The 18,106-nt window shown below is 39.4% G+C and overlaps 1 protein-coding gene across 4 annotated transcripts in view; it reads left to right on the plus strand.

Annotated features, from left to right (window-relative positions):
* Positions 1-18,106, plus strand: part of DZANK1 (double zinc ribbon and ankyrin repeat domains 1) — a 43,775-nt gene that overhangs the window by 22,452 nt on the left and 3,217 nt on the right. For all 4 annotated transcript variants that reach the window (XM_019491048.2, XM_019491047.2, XM_019491045.2 and 1 more), the window contains 11 exons: positions 172-285; positions 1,547-1,639; positions 3,524-3,646; positions 4,571-4,735; positions 5,428-5,656; positions 9,839-9,942; positions 12,252-12,326; positions 13,258-13,354; positions 14,855-14,946; positions 16,453-16,533; positions 17,814-17,941. In XM_019491048.2, the coding sequence (XP_019346593.1) occupies positions 172-285; positions 1,547-1,639; positions 3,524-3,646; positions 4,571-4,735; positions 5,428-5,656; positions 9,839-9,942; positions 12,252-12,326; positions 13,258-13,354; positions 14,855-14,946; positions 16,453-16,533; positions 17,814-17,941 (1,301 nt within the window). The remainder of the gene's footprint in view (positions 1-171; positions 286-1,546; positions 1,640-3,523; positions 3,647-4,570; positions 4,736-5,427; positions 5,657-9,838; positions 9,943-12,251; positions 12,327-13,257; positions 13,355-14,854; positions 14,947-16,452; positions 16,534-17,813; positions 17,942-18,106) is intronic.

Genomic DNA, 18,106 nt, shown 5'->3' on the forward strand with positions numbered 1-18,106 from the left:
TCAGTAGAAGTAGTAGCATCTGACTCATGAATTAAGAATTATATTTTAAATTGCCTGCAAATATTTGTATTAAAAGTCAGATATAGGTTTAGGCTCTGCTTAACAATAATGCTTGAAAGCCTTGTTCATCATCATTTTCATAACAATGCAGTCCTGTCATCTTTCATTCAGATGGGGCCATGTATTGAATGCAGAACGATGGTGCCGATGAACATGCCCTCTTGTATTGTATGTGAGGCCCCAATAGCTCCACAGTTGCAGCCCCAAGCCAGCATCTGCTTAAAGGTAAATATGATTAAATGAAACTAAGAAGTAATTTACCTAGCAGTCTGTATGATTCGTATAGGTGATTTTGTTAAAAATATATTGATCCTTTTTGGGTTTGTATAAATATGTTGCTACTTCTTAAAGGGTTAGTAGGATTTAACACATTTACAAAGTAGTAGCTGTCATTAAAGACAGACCACATTAGCATGGCAGGGCATGTTATATGAGAGCACAAAATGTCAGCATTTTCTGTTCAAATAAGCAATGGGTGCACATTCTTCTGTTCATTATAAAGTAGATTAGTTTGATTTATATAGTCATTTATGCCTTACTTATAAGCACTTAACTCCAGTAAATCTGTCCTCATTATTGTGTTTACCTCATCTGATTGTGAAATATTACATGAGAAGGTACAGGTGGTGCAGTTACTGGATGTGGGATTTGGCTTGACATGTTCAAGGAGGTGTTACTGTAGTGGGGATAGCAGGAGTGATGCACTGTGTGCCAGGGGGTCATGGCTAGGGGACATTTCCAGGAAGGGCATGATACTGAAGGGTTGGTGCTGAAAGGGGAATGGTGGGAGTGAGGACTATCAGGCAGTGAACAAAGGAAGCTCACTACTTGAAAGTAGTTTTCTTCTGGATGTCAAAGGTCATCATTGTCACAGCTACTTTTCCACTCTGAATGGCTTAGGGCAGCCTGAATGTAGATACAAGAACAAACCTAAACCACTTGACGGTGGCTAGTGAGGACACAAGCTATAGTACAGAATTTGTCATGCTTGTGATTCCTAACATAAGAGGAAGCTGAAGGTCCCTAGGTGTAATGAAGGTTGACCAATGAGATCCTTCCAGGCAGCATGCTTCAAAGTTGGAGGCAGTTTTCCTTTGATTTTCCTTGCAAATGCTGTCCTGTTTGTAAGAAATTATGCACAACTAACCAAACTGTCATTACTCATTAGTCTGTAAACAGCTCCAGGGGAGCACTGATACCGGAGCTCCTCCAGCATATGTTCTACCACTTTAACAACACTGCCACCAACTCAAGATCTGCATGATGGCCAGGCAAGATGACTTAAGTGGACCTGACAGTTTAAATGTTACTGGAACATTATGCCACATATTTGAGAGGGTTCTTCCTTTTGCAGGACTTAAGCTGCTTACTTACATATGTCTGCAGGATTGATCCCTTATAGAGTAGATAGCTTGTTTTTAACCTTACTGTGGTTCACAGTTTAAATCTATCCTAGTGAAACGTGTTTTTAATCTGTATTTTAAAGGGCAAGGTAATTTGTCGGGTGTGTGGCACAGGAAATCCTATTCACATTAAGCACTGTGTGACCTGTGAAAGCAAGCTGCCTGACTCACAGATGGTAAGGTTTCCTGCACATAACAACAATGCTTGGCTGTGCTTAGAGTCAAATCCTATCCCTGTCTGGGCTCAGGCACTATTGGGTGAAAGGGTTTACATCCCAAGTAGAATTCTTACTTAGCACCCAACAGCACTTTGTCTGGAATATCAGCTCCCATCTCCAAAAGACACTTGGGAATTCCATTATGTATCTTCTATTTTCTTTCAAAGGAGTTAAGGTTGTAAATGATACTATCCCCGTCTATAACGTGCTTTGAAAATATGCATTTAAAAGTAGTGGTCTCGGTTCAAAGTGTCCTTAATTTTCCAAGGCTTGTTTGCATTCCTTTTTCTTTATAATTGCAGTAGAGTTTAAATCTAAACAGCAGGGAACACCATTCACAACAATTTAGAATTATATGTGCATTAACCTTTTAATTATTTCTGCTATCTCTGCTTTCTGCTCTCCCCATCACCTTACAGCTGCTATGCTTATATTTGGCTGTGACTCTATGCAGAGGTGAGAGAAGCCACAGTGAATGTTCTCCCTAAAATTGCTGTCTTTGTCACTTCATACTTTAGCTGTGTTCATTGGGCTGGTTGGAGTGGTTTTTATTCTCCACACCTTAAGAAAAAAACCTCATACAAGCCCAATAAGTGAGTGTTATTTTTCTTAGGTATTGATAGATAGATACTCAGATGGGAGAAGACAGTATTGATTTGGACATCATTTTCTATTGGTCATAGTGGCAACAATGCTAGATCTTAGTTAAAACTGCCAGGACATTGATTAGACATTTTCTGTACTAACCATTATAGCCTTGCTTCAAAATCAACTGATTTAGAACTATTGACATGCACAGAGTTAAGCAACATGCTTAAATGCTCTGCTGAACGTGGATGGTATTATTCAGCTACTTAAAGTTAAGCATGTGGGTAAGGTTTTTGTTGAATTAAGGGTTCAGACTGTCTGTGATGGCTGAAAGAAAAAGCTGAGAGTTTTGTACGAATACGATGAAGTAGTTTTAAGACATGACCTATTTTAGAACTGTTCTAAACACAAGGCAAATATTCACTTCTCTTTTACCTGGAATTAAAACTCACTATTGCTACAGGCTGCAGACTAAAACAGTGCTGTAGCGCTCAATTTCAAATATTAGAACACTTGGACTTCTTTAGTTATCATCCATAGTGCTGATTTCCAAAGAAATAATAGTAAAACAACACAGGACCCTATGGCAAAAGGAGTTAGAGTATTTTAAGTTGTTGTTATACTGACGATTGTTTATAATAACGTCTGCCAAAGGTTTGACTGAAAAATCTGAATTAATTATTGGAGGGTTAATTGGAGTGCTAACCTGATGACAGTCAGCAGCAGAACATGAAAGATCCAAATAAAATGAAAATATTTGAGCTATCCCACTTTCCTCCCACCAGTTTCCACATTCAAAGAATCACACACACTTTGCAAATAGAGCAGAAAAATAAAGACTGAATTTTGGATCTTAAAAGTGTACATTTGTCATATGTTATAGAGAATGTAATTTTTCATTTAATATTCACCTGGAAATACAGAAACATGATGATAAGTGGTCAGTTAAAATAGGACAAGTATGTAAGGAAATAAATGGTGTATTATTTCAAAGAGGGCAAATAATGGAAAGTTCAAAAACATATAAAATATTTAAATTAAAAACACATTATTGTGAACTGTAAATGAGAAAATTATGGTACACAGATCAAAATAAAACCAGTGATGAGTCACAGCTGAAAAAAGTCCTTTAGGCTGAATATTGCTTCATGCTGTCAAATTGGCTTGCTTTTCTCCTCCTCTTACTTAACATGTGCTTTTCTTTAGCAGCAGGCTGTATGTATTTTGTTCATAATTCTTATTTTGCTTTACTAGCCTGTGTTCAATGGAGATACACCCCCTCCTTTACCCATGCAGTTTGGAAAAACAGTATCCTGCTCAAAGTGTGGTCGTGCTAACCACTGCGATGCTCGTTTCTGTGACTGGTGTGGAGCCAAGGTATGCATTTCCAGGTGTGGACTTTTGTAGAAAACTCTTTTCTCTTTCTGTTTTAATTGGCAATAAGCATGTGTGTTGACAAGTCAGGTTTTACTCATCTATGACCTGCAGCAGTTCCATAGCTCCATTCCCAAGAATATTGTGGGTTAGAACATGTTTTTTTCTGTTATTATTAAACATGTGTGTAAAGAGCCATATTTGTGCAGTGAACAAAGAACACGTAAAGGCACAGGGTGAAATCCTAGTCCCATTGATGTCAATGCCCAAACTCTCACTGACTTCAAGAATAACCATATTTCCTTTGTGGTCTCTGCCCAAAGGAGCTTTTCCCTAGAACAGCCAATGTAAAATTGTCTCCATGTCACCTACTTCTGTATTTCTGAGATAGATTCATTCCCACCAAGGCAGGGAAGCTCAAAACCGTATCATCTTCTGTCATCTGAGGCCCTGTAAAATTAGAAACGCTGCTATAGATATAGACAATCTGTAATCACAGGTCTCTACAATTATACTATGACAAGGGGAGGGGCAGAGTGAAACTGAATATTAATTGGGGTGTTTTGAAGTAGTGATGACAGAGTTTCCCAGAGGAGAACAACCTTTTAAAATTCTATTTTATATGTTAAGATTGGCAGACCTGGAAACTAGCCTACTTACACACTGGTTCCATTTGAAAAGCCTTGCCTCTGTATGCAATAGCAGTGAGAAGGTTGATGGTGATTTTGTTTTGCTTTTGTCAGATAGGGTTCCGAAACTACAACTAAGGTCACCAGTCTAAGTTGTAAGTCCCGTGGTTTTTCGCTTACTCTGAATTCAAGCTGACTGTTTTATCAGTGCTTAATTCTGAGAGTACAGAAGATGAATCTTCCTTGTGATATACAGAATGCTTATCTATAGTGACAGCTGCTTTGCTGTACTCCCCAGCCAGGTCCTCCTCCTTGCTACTTTGCTTGCTTCAAGTGTGGTGCAAACAACCATCCATATGCTCGATTCTGTGGATCTTGTGGTGTTTATATTGAACCCGTATCAAAATCAACCTCTCAGAATGGCATGCTGTTGGGCGCCAGAGACTCCTGCATATTTTCTCAGGTAAGCCAATGTTGCATACTAGGCTCTGATCCCTGTACAGACACTGGGTCATGTCCTCAGCAAGTACAGACTGGTACAAATTCGTATCCTTCACCTGAGACTACCATGATTTCTTTATAGAGTCTATGACAGACATTCTCTCGGCAGAAAAAAGAAGTTAACTTCATTGATAGAACTGTTAGCTGCAGAGAGTTACTCAGCTCTAATTATTACTACTTATAAATTAAATGAGGCCAAGTCCCTTTCTTGTTAAAGTCTGAGCTTTCTAAATACTTTTTTGTGGTTGTGACATCATCACTCATGTATGTGCCTAATTTAAGGGTATTTTTGATAAATAAATATGCCATGTTTAATTTTAAAAGATTTTAGAGAAAGTGATAATACATAGTCAGCCTTTCAATATTTTTATGGTGTCAGAACATAAATTCATTTCTATTAAGAAGTAAGTTGCATGTTTTTTAAGCCTTTGCGATAAATTATATCAGCATTTTTACCAAGCGTTAATCGTAACCAGGAATTATCACAATTCCTTCTGAATACTGTTTGCTTTTTTGATAGCTTTTATTTTCTAGATTTGTTTTTACAGACAATGTTTCTTTACTTCTTGGGTGTTTTTCTTTGTGCAAAGTGATATAACTATGCATTTTTACTGTTATCTGTCTTGTCATCTGGACTTTGGTTTTTCCCTATAGGTTAAAGGGTTACAGACTCAAGCTGCCTGGCAATCTCTGGCTGTTGCATTGCCCAAACCCAAACTAGATTTATCAGAAAGAAAAGACAAAGGAACCCAGACCATTGGCCTGTTTTACCCATCAAGTAAATTCTTGGAAAAGAAGGAACTTGAACTAGTTTCTCAAAAAGAAAAGGAGGAGAAGATGAGTGATCATAAGCCTCTCCTTACAGCCATCAGTCCTGGAAGAGGTTAGAAATAATCTGATTGCACATGGTCCTCACAAAGATCTTCCCTTGGTTCTGAAACAAAACTACAGTGCTTTACCTTATCTTTTCTTAAATTGGTTCCTAGGTGGACTACATATTTCCTAACAGATGGTCTTTTACAAAATTACTCTGGTCTTCCTCTACACTCAGAACTGTAAAGCCAGTGCCTGGTGCTTTGGCTTGAGGAACCAAATCCCAAAACTTTTCCGTTAATAACTAGCAAGAGGAAGGTATCATTCCAGCATAAACTACAGTTTATGGTCCTTGTGGAGTCATACCACTTGTCAGATTTGGTGAGATCATAGCCAAGTTAAGGATTAGACATGGTCATAATTTGGACTGGAGACTGTCAAGGAAAATCCATGTTTCCTCAGAAGGTGGTATTCATTACATAAGCAGTATTATTTCTGTCAGCAGTAAATGCCTTGAGGGGATATTGTGTCACTAGATATATTGTCTTTTGGAAGATATGTAAAAGCTTGTCTACCTGGGGAAATTTACTGGAGTGGCTGTTGTGAAATAAACTAGGGATGTTCTGGAAGAAGAGAAAGCTAGATTGGAAAGGAGCATTCTTATTTCAAAGTAACTGTGTCCAGACATACACACACACACAAATTCAATGCATTGGCTGTCTATAATCATTAACATTTTATAAGATTAGAGATTTTAGCCCCAATGTCCTGGAAACATTCCAATGTAAGCTGAAAACAGAAGTTTTAGGCTGCATCCACACAAGCGTGGATATTTGTTTCCCCGGGGACAAGGAGCAACAGTACACCTTGTGCCACTGCTAGTTGTCCCTGGGGAACTCCCATGCCATGCGCCCTCTGGCACGTGGCAGGTTACCCCAGGTGGGGTAGGGGAGGCTAGAGCCAGCACTTGGCTGGCCCCAACAGCCTTACCTGGGGCCCTGGAGGCTTCCTGGGGCTGTAGCAGCAGTGATCCTGCTGCTCAGAGCCTCCTTGGCACAGGTGCACCATACCTCCTTGGTGCAGGTGCAGACCCAGAGGGGGTGTGCTCGATTGTGTCTGCGGCAGTTGGGTCACAGGCAGCTGGGTGTCCCCAACTGCCCCTCTCTATGTCTCCAGGCCCTCAGGGATACAACCAAGTGTTTGGGTATGAAGTACACTTCCTCAGGCCTTGGAGAAAAAAATCATATACACCTTGAGCTCCCAACTCTACCTTCGTGGTATTAATTACTCTTTCAGCCCTTTTCCCATATTTTGTAAATTTGCAGGTAAGGCAACATTATTACCTGGGAAATAGCTCTTATATTAGATCCATCCCTGTAGTGAAATGCAGTACATGACTTAACATGCCAAGGTGTTTAATCAGAGAAAAAGTTAAGGGACTGGCCCTGAATAGCCCTGAAAAAATATTTAACTCTAAAGACTTTTATATCCTTTCATTGACAGTGCAGTTTTCAACTCTTGAGAGATTGAGCTCTTTTCACCAGGCTAAGCTGGGAAGAAGCTTTGAATTGCCATGAAAACTTGCTAATTTACATATCGTTAGTCAGCAGAGGTGTCTTTGCTGGAGGCTTATTAGTAAAGGACAGAACAGTTCTTTAGATTCTGCTAGGCCCATGGAACTGATTTTCTGCCACAGTTAAAGTCTGGCAACCATCAGAACTCAGGTTTCTGTACTGTCCACACTGTCATGCTGAGCTGCCTACTAGTCCAGAGACTCGTGACCAGAGTGCTAGTATGCAGGCAGCTCTCGGTTACACTAGGCAGGTTGTTCATACTTTCTCTAATTCAAATTCCTATATTTGACTAGTGATATTTTAATTTAAAAAATGTAAACAATTAAAAATAAGTGTGGGGGGGTGGTTGTTGTTGTGTCCGCCCCCCCCGCTCCACCCCCCAATGAACTAGCCAGAAGCACTACATAGGCAGGGGAAAATGTAAAGGACAGTTTGGACAGGAAAATGAAATAGTGGGACTGAGGTGTCAGTTTTTTGGTCAATGGTACATTTTTTTTCTACTATATTTCAGGCTGTTTGAGCAGGAACCAAAGGCATTCAGAAGCAAATATAACAAAAGAGCCTCCCCCTTTCCACTGCATGTACAGTAAATAAGTCATATCTAGGTGTAACCAGCTGCTGACAATATGAACTCAGGTGTTCCCTTCAAGGTTGCCAGAAATCCTTTTAGATACACCTCAAATGGAAGTAAGTAGCTTGGCACCACGTGGACACAAGCATATTTCTGGCATCCTGATTTTATGTCCTGATTTTCATGTAAAAGACAAGCAGTTCAGTTTAGCTTTAGCCTAATCTAATGCAACTACAGCTGACTAACTGGGGGTAACATCTAGAAAATAGCAATTCAGCTGGGCATTTTTATTATGGTAACTTATTCTTTATTTCAGGCTCTAATTTAATTTAGAGCAAAAATATTTTAGGGGCCAGGAGGGATGCTGTGTAGATCACCTCTCCCCTTAGGATATGGGAGGAGTCTTTCTCAACATGCTTCTTCAAGACTGTCAGGAAGAACAAGACCTGTTGTTCTGGTTTGTCGTGGTTTCTTCCTGGCTGATGTTGGACATTTGTTTTTCCTCCGAAGTCTGCTTTGCTTATTTTCCTCCAGGAGAGGAATGGTTAGAGAGCTATTCCTTTTGTTTAGTCTTTGCTTTCACTCTTGTTTATTTAATTAACATTTATAATACAGTCATGTCTGGAGGCCCCTGTTGAGCTGGGTCTTATGTGCTAAATGCTGTACAAGCTAGTAGGAAGCCAGAGCCCACTAATTTTAACCCAAATACATACCATTTTGGTACAATGTAGCCTATCTAAGAATTATCAACAGAATGCAGAGAGTCCACAAAGTCTATTTTCCTTCCTGTACAGTATAATTGTCTTGTACTGTCAAAGCCATATGGCAGGACTTATTTTCTGACTTGGCTTCATGTATGTACTGCGATCCTCTATCAATGCTAAGATTGGCAATGGTAAGGTCAAGGTGACTTCTGTATTTCAATTAAAGGAGGCTTGTTGTCACCTACGTGATTTATTTACAGCAAAAGGATTTGTACTTTCTGTACTTTCCCTAAGTGCTCTCTAAAATAAAGCTGGTCAGATCCTGATACTCAAACACTTTAGCTTCAAAGGAAATCCTTCTTTCCCGTTCTTCATTAAAATTTGAATATAGCATTGAAAATATTGGATTTGAGCTGCAAATCACTTGAAATCCCCCGTAGTCTGAGTTATTAATAATTATTTAGATGGTGGCAGAATCTAAAATATCCTAGACATTGCCTAAACATGGAGTGCCCAGACCCTATCTCAATGTACTGAACAAGGAACAGATGGAAGACTGAGGATATAGGTACAAGATACAAGCAGACCAGTCAGTATGGGGCACACTTAATACCATTTCCAGTGGTATTTTTTTTGATTGCTGTATGCATAAAATGTCTCTGCCTGGCATGAGCTGATTTCTTGTAGCTTCAGTAGTGGGTCTTGAGAAGGATTCTGCAAGATGAGAAGGCAGTTGTCAGTCCTGTTAGCCTCGGAATGCATTTCAAGAGGAGGATTAGATGGAGGAAAAGGCAAGGAGAGCTGAGCTATTGAGCCAGCATTGCTTTGTTAGCATTCCTCCCATTCCCTAAAAACTGTGCATCAGAGTTCATCCTCCACTCCACTGTGCTTCCTGATTTCTCAGGTATGGTCCTCCCTTATAAACAATCTGTCAAATAATGTAGTAGGTAATACAAACTAGAATGGGTTACATTATATGCAATTTTCAGAGTTGGCTTGTGTTTTCAATTTCACTGTGCTCTGCAGAACTAGTCAAGTTTACTGAAAACCAGATCAGTAATTCATGCTAATTAAGTCTTAATGCTAGTTTGTTTAGCTTGTTTCTGGAGTTGATTCCCTGTCTCACAGGCTAGATTGAGTCTATAGTCTAGAGGATCTCAGCTGTTTTGGACTCTCAGAAGAAATTTGACTTATTGCTGCCCTCCATTTCCAAAAGATAGTACATTATTTTACTCTTTTAAAGGGTGAAATTTCTCTCTTCTTCTTCCTTGGTCAGCTGAATCTGCTAACAAAAACCCAATGCTTTGTCCTGGTCAAGATCTGCAATTCTTTAATCACACCAACACAACAGTTATTGGTAAAAATTACAGAATATTTTCTTCTGCATAACTCCCTCCTTGTAGGTTACTGGAGAAAGCAGCTGGATCATATCTGTGCTCACCTTAGAAGCTATGCTCAGAACCACCCAGAGTTCAGGGCTTTGGTTGGGGAACCTCGTATGGGAAAGGTAAGAAATACATTTGTGGCTAGCATTCTACCTGTGAAGTATCCCAGAATGCTTGAAAAGAAAATAAATCCGATAAAAAGCCATTCTTTTGTCCAGAAAATGGCATCTAAGTAACTTGAAAATAAATGTACTCTTATTGCCTTTAGTCACCTATGTGGGTTTTCATTTCTTTTTAATTTTTCCCCCCTGCTTGCTTTCTCTCATTCTCCTTGTTGTTCTCATTTTCTCACTTCTTTCAATCTATTCCATTGTCTGTCTTAGTCATCTACTCAGTTCTTTCTGCTTTCTCCCTGAGTGTAGTTCCTTTATGTCTCTCACATATCCTCTTTATAAACGCATCAAAGCTAAAGGAGATAATAAAAGCCTCAAGGCTGCTGTGGACCAAGAGCAGAGTCATTGTTCAATTTACCATATATCCCAGGGCAGGTGATTTAGAGAGTGAGAGAAAGAATGGAATTACGTGTGCAGTGAGTTAGAACAAGGCTAGTTTGCTAATTTATCATCACAAGTAGGATTTAGTGTATGGTTCAGGGCTGAATTTCACCAGTAGATAGCAGTAGTTCCCTTTGTCTTATGTATTATTTGTACTGAAAACGGTGCTATTTGAAGTACTTGGCTTGTGCTTATTAGAGAGATTGTCTTAATTAATGTCACCAAATAGTATTAAAGCGGTTATTTGTGACTGTATCGTGGCATATTAAGGAGGTGGGGATTTGAGGCTCCTCCCTTGTGTAGTGCTACTGAACACAGTCACTAACGGGGAAAAAACTCACACCAAACAGAAACAAGTGGGGAAAATGGAAGTGCTCCACATATAATCCAATGTGAGAAGGAGAAAGAATCTCATGGGCATTTCCCATATGTCATTTTCTGGAAGCAGGATGCTCCAGCACACCTATGTTGGGACTGATTTTTAGTTCTGCTATAAGGCCCCATTCTGGCAGTGAAAAGGAATCTTAATGTGGATGATATAAATGTGGTATGTACTATGTGGAGATAAGATTCAAGACCACTGGACATTACTATTATTATTTCTTTTTGTTAAAGGGTTCAGAACTGCAGATACCTGAAACATAGAAAATACCTGAGCTGGGGATATTTCTGCAGTTTCTTGGTCTTTGGCATCCTAGTGTAATGAAACTGTTGCTAAGAAAAGGATCAGGGATTATTTAGGGCAGGTGCCAAGTATCTGCTCTTTATTTACACTTCTTACTAATTTTTCATGCATTGTAGAAATATTATGATAAATTGCACACAAGTTCTCAGTCTTCTCCCATGCCACTTGTTTTTGTAGTCTTGTCAACTTTGGCAAGGTGATAAGCTCTTGGCTACTTTATTTGTTTATCGGCCACTTTATTTATCTATTTCTTTAATTCCATTAAAGAAATAGATAAATAAAGGCTCATGGCAGTTTACAGTAAGAGGACAGAATAATTTATAAAATGGGAAAATGAACAGGACAGCAAAACTAAACAGAACGCTTGCCTAATATGTCCCTTTGTATATTTTATTTAATAAATAACTGTGCTTTACCTCCTGAGATTTACATAAGGTAGCTGGCACACAAGAAAGTACCCATGGTTCCTGCCCAAAACTAGCTGCATCTCATAGCTGCAGTTATGCTTGTACAGCAGTCTGTTTGCAACCCAGATTGTCCTGTTACAAGCTGGTGTAACCCAAATAGCAGTTCCCCATTGGTAGTAAGCAATCCTGGACCAGGATGGCACAAGGTACCCCAGAAACCAGGCCCCAAGGATCTGGAGCCTTGTGTCAGCCCCAGAAGCGGGCAGGCCACAGGACAGATTCAGTTAGATGTCCATACTTAGCAGCAGTTTTCCCATGTGGTAAGTCCTGCCTAGCTTGATTATGTTCTATACTCCGTGCACTAAAGTATCTGGGCATAATTGCCTCTGCAGATGCAAAATGTGTGGAGGGGTATGTATGTATAAGTGACACCTTTCTGTGACAGGTGTGAATCTTGTCCATGGTCTGTTAAACACTTTGGAATTAGAGTGTAAGGTGTCATTAATATCAGTTTTAGACAAGTTTGACATTTTCAATCATTCAGGTTTTTCCAGTTATCTCAAAATACCACCTGTTACTAATTCTTACCCTAGCACTCAGGTGAGATGGTAGGTAATATTGGTACTGTACTATAAGTGTGTATTATTCAAGTGTGAACTATTATTATTTCTTCAGTGGTCTAGTTGATAAATGTCAGCTTACCAGCAGGATTACTTAACATTCCTGAACCATTCTTCCTGTACTTTTATTGAAAAGGGATGCTAACTTTTATTTTTTTCCTTTAGATTATTTCTGCTACAGTCCATGAGGATGATTATGAAGTCAGTATCAGATTAAATTATGTTCTCGCCACAAACAAGGTCAGTTTGGGAAAACAGGTACATCCTTAGAGAAGTGGCCCCCTGGAGCCCATAGCCATTGTTTGACAGCTCACTCCCGCAAGAATGCATATTCCAAATTCTATTCTAACCAAGTATTTCTCTTATTGAGAGGGTGTTAATGCATCACTTCAGAAAAAGAAATCTTGACTTTTTCTGCTTAAACTGGTTGAACAGGTATCCTTGTCTGATTAAACCAGACTTCAGGGTCATGTAGCTATCACTTTGCATTTAGTGCAAAGGCATTTATTAAGCTTGCTGTTAGCATCCTACTTTCAACTGACAAAGTTTTAAATAGCCTTAGTACTGCTTTCCTCCTGTTCAAGAGTCTTCCTTTTCTTCCATCTGCAAGTAGTGTTCTTGGGACACAGGTTTTCTAATTCTAAATACAGCTTGGAGACAGCACTTGCCAGAACTTTGGCTAATTGTAAGTTGAAGTGCTGGATTTTCTTCCCTAATGTTAATTTGCTTAACCATGTCCTAAAGAAAAGCTAGAAATGTTATTCACAACCCTTTCAAGGCATTCAGTTAAACTCAGATTCCTATTAGATGATATACTGAGATGCTTACCTTGATGAAAGGTGCTTAAAAATGTATGTGTTTGGATTCTTATTGCTATTACCTCATTTGATAGATAAGCAATAAATTAACGGGATCTCTTAGCTAACATGAATGGTTTTTTCCTTGACTTGAATTGTAATTTCATAATTCTGAGACTGTTAACATTTTTGCAGTAAAACAAATATAGAACAATATGAAGTTCATCCTGCACTGCAGCTAATTTGAGATTGAAGACATTAAACATCTGTATATATTTTCATATGTATAACCTCCTCCCATTTCATGCTATTAAGGATTTTCCACAGTATTACATGATATTCCAATTAAATGTGTGCATTTTATTATTCCCTAGGGTATTCTTACAAGCAAACCAATAAAGTTTGACAATCATTATCTAAGCACTGTGACAGAAGGCAGAGATGGCCTATATGATAGTCAGCCTAGTTTTGGTGAGTGTTCCTGTGTCTTTGCAGTGTCAGAAATATAGCTTTAGCTCTCAGAAGTTTAATGTTGGATGCTAACATTGATAAATTAATCCTTTTTCAGACAGTGTACACCAGGGGTCAGCAACATTTTTGGAGAGTGCCAAAAACACCTGCAACCACAAATTGTAAGATGTTGATGTGATGGGGCAGATAGTGGGGGAGCTGCAAGGGGCCCAATCCTTGTTGTGGCAGCGCATCCCCAGCCCCTTCTCCACCATCCATGCTGAGACACACATGCCAAGCAAAATGCATTTGTGTGCCATGCTCTGGCACCCATGTTGGGGGTTGTCTACCCCTGGTGTACACCACATATGCTGGTACCATTTTTGCCATTTAAAAATTCAGAATAGGAATTATACAATATTTAAGTGGTGTATAGGCTTACACAAGCATTGCTGAGTTCTCACAGACATTGAATTTCATCCACAGAGAAGAGCTGAAAAGTTCAGCAAGCTGCAACTTAAGCTTAGCATGCTGTTTTTATCCAAGTTATATTAATGGCCAGTGACTGTATGGCTCCCACTGGACAGTAATATATCAGAGCCATGTTTGTTATTAATTTTGAGCTGTTGCTTACAGAGTTTAGGTTTTGCTACAGTGGACAAATAAAACAATCTGGTGACCCAGTTTGCAGAGGAACTATATCGGCACTGCTTCTGTTGGCTTCAGTAAGAGGTGTGATTGCCTCTTACTGAATTTTGGTATTTTGCTGGAACTGTCATTACCTACAAGGTCAGCACTAGAATCCATTAATTACTGTGTCCTTATTTTTTTAATGATTGCATAAATGCCTATCAGGGCCTTTTAATATTAGTCCTAATTGTAAACCTGTTGATCTGCAGTTTGGGAATGGCAGGCAATGCATTAAGAGCTAATTGGTTTTCATAGCTATTAAGAGCTATTTAGATTCCCATGTACTTCAGCTGAAATGCACTCCAGTGCAAATGGCCAGCACAAGTTAATCTCTTTCTAAATGCAGCTCAGGTTTATTTGCTGGACTTCTGTACAGTAATGGATTTACCCTGCCCAAGCAATTGCACTGTATGTACCACATTTGCCTCTTGAGTAGAAGCCTGGGTAATTTTTTTTAATTAATAATTTACTAAAAAATGCAGTTTGAAGACAGATGAATCCATTTGCAAGTTTAGCAAATAGTTTTAGCTGGAAACATCTGAAAACAAAATTCTGGAAAAGTCAGAGCATGTTTTTTCATTTAAAAAAAAAGAATGTTTTTGTTTCAGAATTTTGCCTAAGCTTAATTGGGGGTTTGTTTTAAGTTAATAACCCAAAATGAAATAGAAACTTACTTTTTTCTGTTTTCATTTGCCCCCAAGCAAGAACTGCTTCTGATGTATTGCTTTGGCCATCTCATTGAATAATCAGTTGATTGCATACCCTGGTTCTAAGTTCTTGTTGCATTACTAGAATTGATTTGAATTTTAACACCAAATTCTCCCTATTTAGTGAGTGAAGAGGGTCAAATCTCAAGCCCTAAAGGAAAAGTAAAAAGAACAAGGAAGACAAGAACATTTCTAGAAAAAGAAGACAAGCTGCCCGTATGTATTTCCTACAGTCTTATAGTTTGTAAGTGTAGGAAGGAAATTTGAGTTGCAGAAGTGCTAACACTACATCCAAGGGGATACCCAAAGGAAAAACATTTTTTGAAACACTGATTAGGGAAAGAATTCTATGTGGAAAAGAACTAAAAGTGTTCTGAAAAATAAGGACTGCCCTTGCCAAATAAAAATAGTTGGCTGATATACATAGTTTGCAAAAACTGGATTTAATCAAACATCTTCCCACTCTTTGAAAAACCATGTTTTAACTGTGCAGTTTTCATTTCTAATGAGAAAAATTCCCATCTGAACCAAATGCAAGTAGCTCAATGGAAGGATCTAAGCTTTCATAAAAACAGGGGCAGAGATTCGATCACTTGGTTACCTAACAGGAACTTTAATGCTTCAGAGAAGATTGATTATTAAATGGAAACTTTTAAAGGGAAACTAGTGTTGACATATGGTCCTACCATTTATCCAACTGAAGGAGAGAATGGGGGAGAAATTTACCATGTTACTTTGACTTAAGAAATACAGTACACACTGACTCTGTGAATGAAAGGCTTTCTTAAGAGAAAAAAATGATTTTCACTGTAGCAATGTAAGCCCTTCCAATCACTTCCACCCAGAAGATACCTTATTTCAGCAAATCACACTCTATAGCATTTGAAAAGCAACAAAAAAAAGCTTTTCCTTTTTAAAGCATTTCATACAGTCCCAGCTGTTTCACAAACAGCTCTGCTTGTACTACAGTTCAGCCAGAAACGACTTCACCATATGTGAAAATCCTAGGAGGTGCTGTTTGCATAGGCTATTTCAAGTCTTTGGCTCCAGTTAATGTCATAGAGTGGCTCCAAGGTCTAGCAGTCCCCTCTTCCTTCTACTCATAGCCACAGAATAGAGTCCACATACCCAATCAGTACGCCAAGGTCTGAACTTTAGCCTCAGTGAACAATTAAAAAGGACAGTGCATCACAAACTGTATTTTTTTTCACGCACCTTAAAACTGGAGTTGTTTTATTTGTAAAACAACATTTATTACACACACACACACACACACACACACACACACACACACACACACACACCCCCTTCACTGTATGGTGGTAAATATCATGCCTCCTATTTTGTAAAAACAGGATGGTTTAGACTGTAATCCTATACACAATTACACGTTTAACCTGACTACCTTGAGTAGTTATTTATTTAAGTGGAACTGTTTGTGGTAACAAAGTTAAACATGTGCATAAGTGTTTGCAAAAGGGGGACCTTAGCTGTCTGTAGTGCCGTTGTTCACTCACTATTTGCTCAGAACTGGAAACAACTCTATTTAAAGAAAATTGTGTATGGATTGGTGAGATTCAAATGTATAACATTTTCCCCTCAGATCTGTTTACATCATCCTTCAGTTCAAGTTGTCTGCCTGTATCCAAGGGCAGAATCTGGACATGCAATCAGATTCTCACTATGTGAATCATTTTGTTGTTGATTTCTGTATTTCCACAGCCTGAGGCTAGACAGCTACTGAAAGAAGTGGGCCCAAGTGGTGAGGGAAGAATTTCTACGGTAGAACAATTGCTCGATGAAGTAAGTTTAAAATTAGGTCATTTCTATCTCAGAATTTCAGGAGACAGTCCAGCATCTGTTTTTTTCATAAGCATTAAGTCATATTCATAAGTCATATTTATGACTTTTTATAATATTATAACCTCAGAAATTGTTCCTGGGAAGCCAGATCATTGGAATAAAGCACTTAAATGCTCAATTGTAAAGAAAATTTTAAATAAAACCATAAAGGAAATAAATTTACGTTTGGATACATTTCCCAAACTTGATGGTTAAGTGATGCTAAGGAGACTTCCTTGCCTCTAGCAACACTACATCGTAAGAAAAGAATCCAAATCTATTGTGAAGTCTCATCCTGTCATTTAGAACCAGATCTTTTACATCATGGCTGCCTAACTTCTGCGTGGTTGGGAACCGCAGACACCCCCAGTCCCATACTGTAGGGACCACATGCAGCACCACACAACACCCACCTCTTATTGTACATGTCCCCAGTGCATCTTGCTCCCCCAGCCACAGTGTCGTCCCCCCTACCACCATGTGGGTATGAAACCCAGTGCTCCATCCTTCTGTCACTGTACCACACTGGTGCCTTCATACTGCATGGGGGCTCCAGGTGCCCCTGAGCTTCCTGGCCCTGGGCTTCCTCAACCCAAGAGGTCATGCCACTCCACCTGACTCCCAGGAGCAGAGGGAGCTCGGGGGAATCCAGTAGCAGCAGCTGGAGACCAAAGTGGGGTGTGACACCCAGACTGGGAGCCCCAGGGCTTCATGTGGCCCAAAGGCCACCAGTTGAACAATACTGCTTTACATAATATGCAGACAACTGATGCAGTCTTGTGGAATAGAAACACCAACAGTGCATTCCAACTGCATTCTCATACACTGCACAGTATAATGCAAATATGGAGGGGTCTCAGGGGAAAGCTGGGTAGGAAATGATATGGCACTGGCTAAATCTATCAGCACAGCTGTGCCACCTGTCTTGCCTGTGGTAGTAGCCATAGAGCAGCTGCAACATTAATCTTCCCTGCCACCCAAAGGAATTTGACCCTTTTTGCTTCTGCAGCCAGGTATTGTTTGCTTTTACTATTTTTTGTGCTGCAGACAAATATTAGAGGATGACAGGAAACAGACACAAATTCATGAAAGTTCATTTCTCCAGGTTTGTGTGTTTCTCAACATTTTCTAAGCATTAAAATATTTTTCACTGTGATGAATATGTTTGTTATATGAAAACAGGAGGGGATGTTGAAATGGATGATTAATTTAACTGCTAGTCTTCCTTTTCTCTACTTCAGGGAGCTGACCCAAACTGCATAAATAATGAAGACCGACCTGTTTTAACAGTGGCTGTCCTAAATGGGCATGATGAAGTGATCCCAGTTCTTGTGCAGAAAGGTGCAGATATTGACCATCAGTCAGGACCGTAAGTGATCATTCTCTAAACCAGTGGTCTCCAACCTTTTTAAGCACAAGAGTACTTTTGGAATTAAAGTGCAACCCAGGATCTACCTCAAACAACTGGAGCTCAGGCAGCTCATCCAGGGGTGTGGGGGGAGGAGGGCCTCTCAATGCTGCATGCACCCTGGTG

This window comes from Alligator mississippiensis, chromosome 1, assembly GCF_030867095.1.
Source record: "Alligator mississippiensis isolate rAllMis1 chromosome 1, rAllMis1, whole genome shotgun sequence".
Classification (NCBI taxonomy): Eukaryota; Metazoa; Chordata; order Crocodylia; family Alligatoridae; genus Alligator; species Alligator mississippiensis.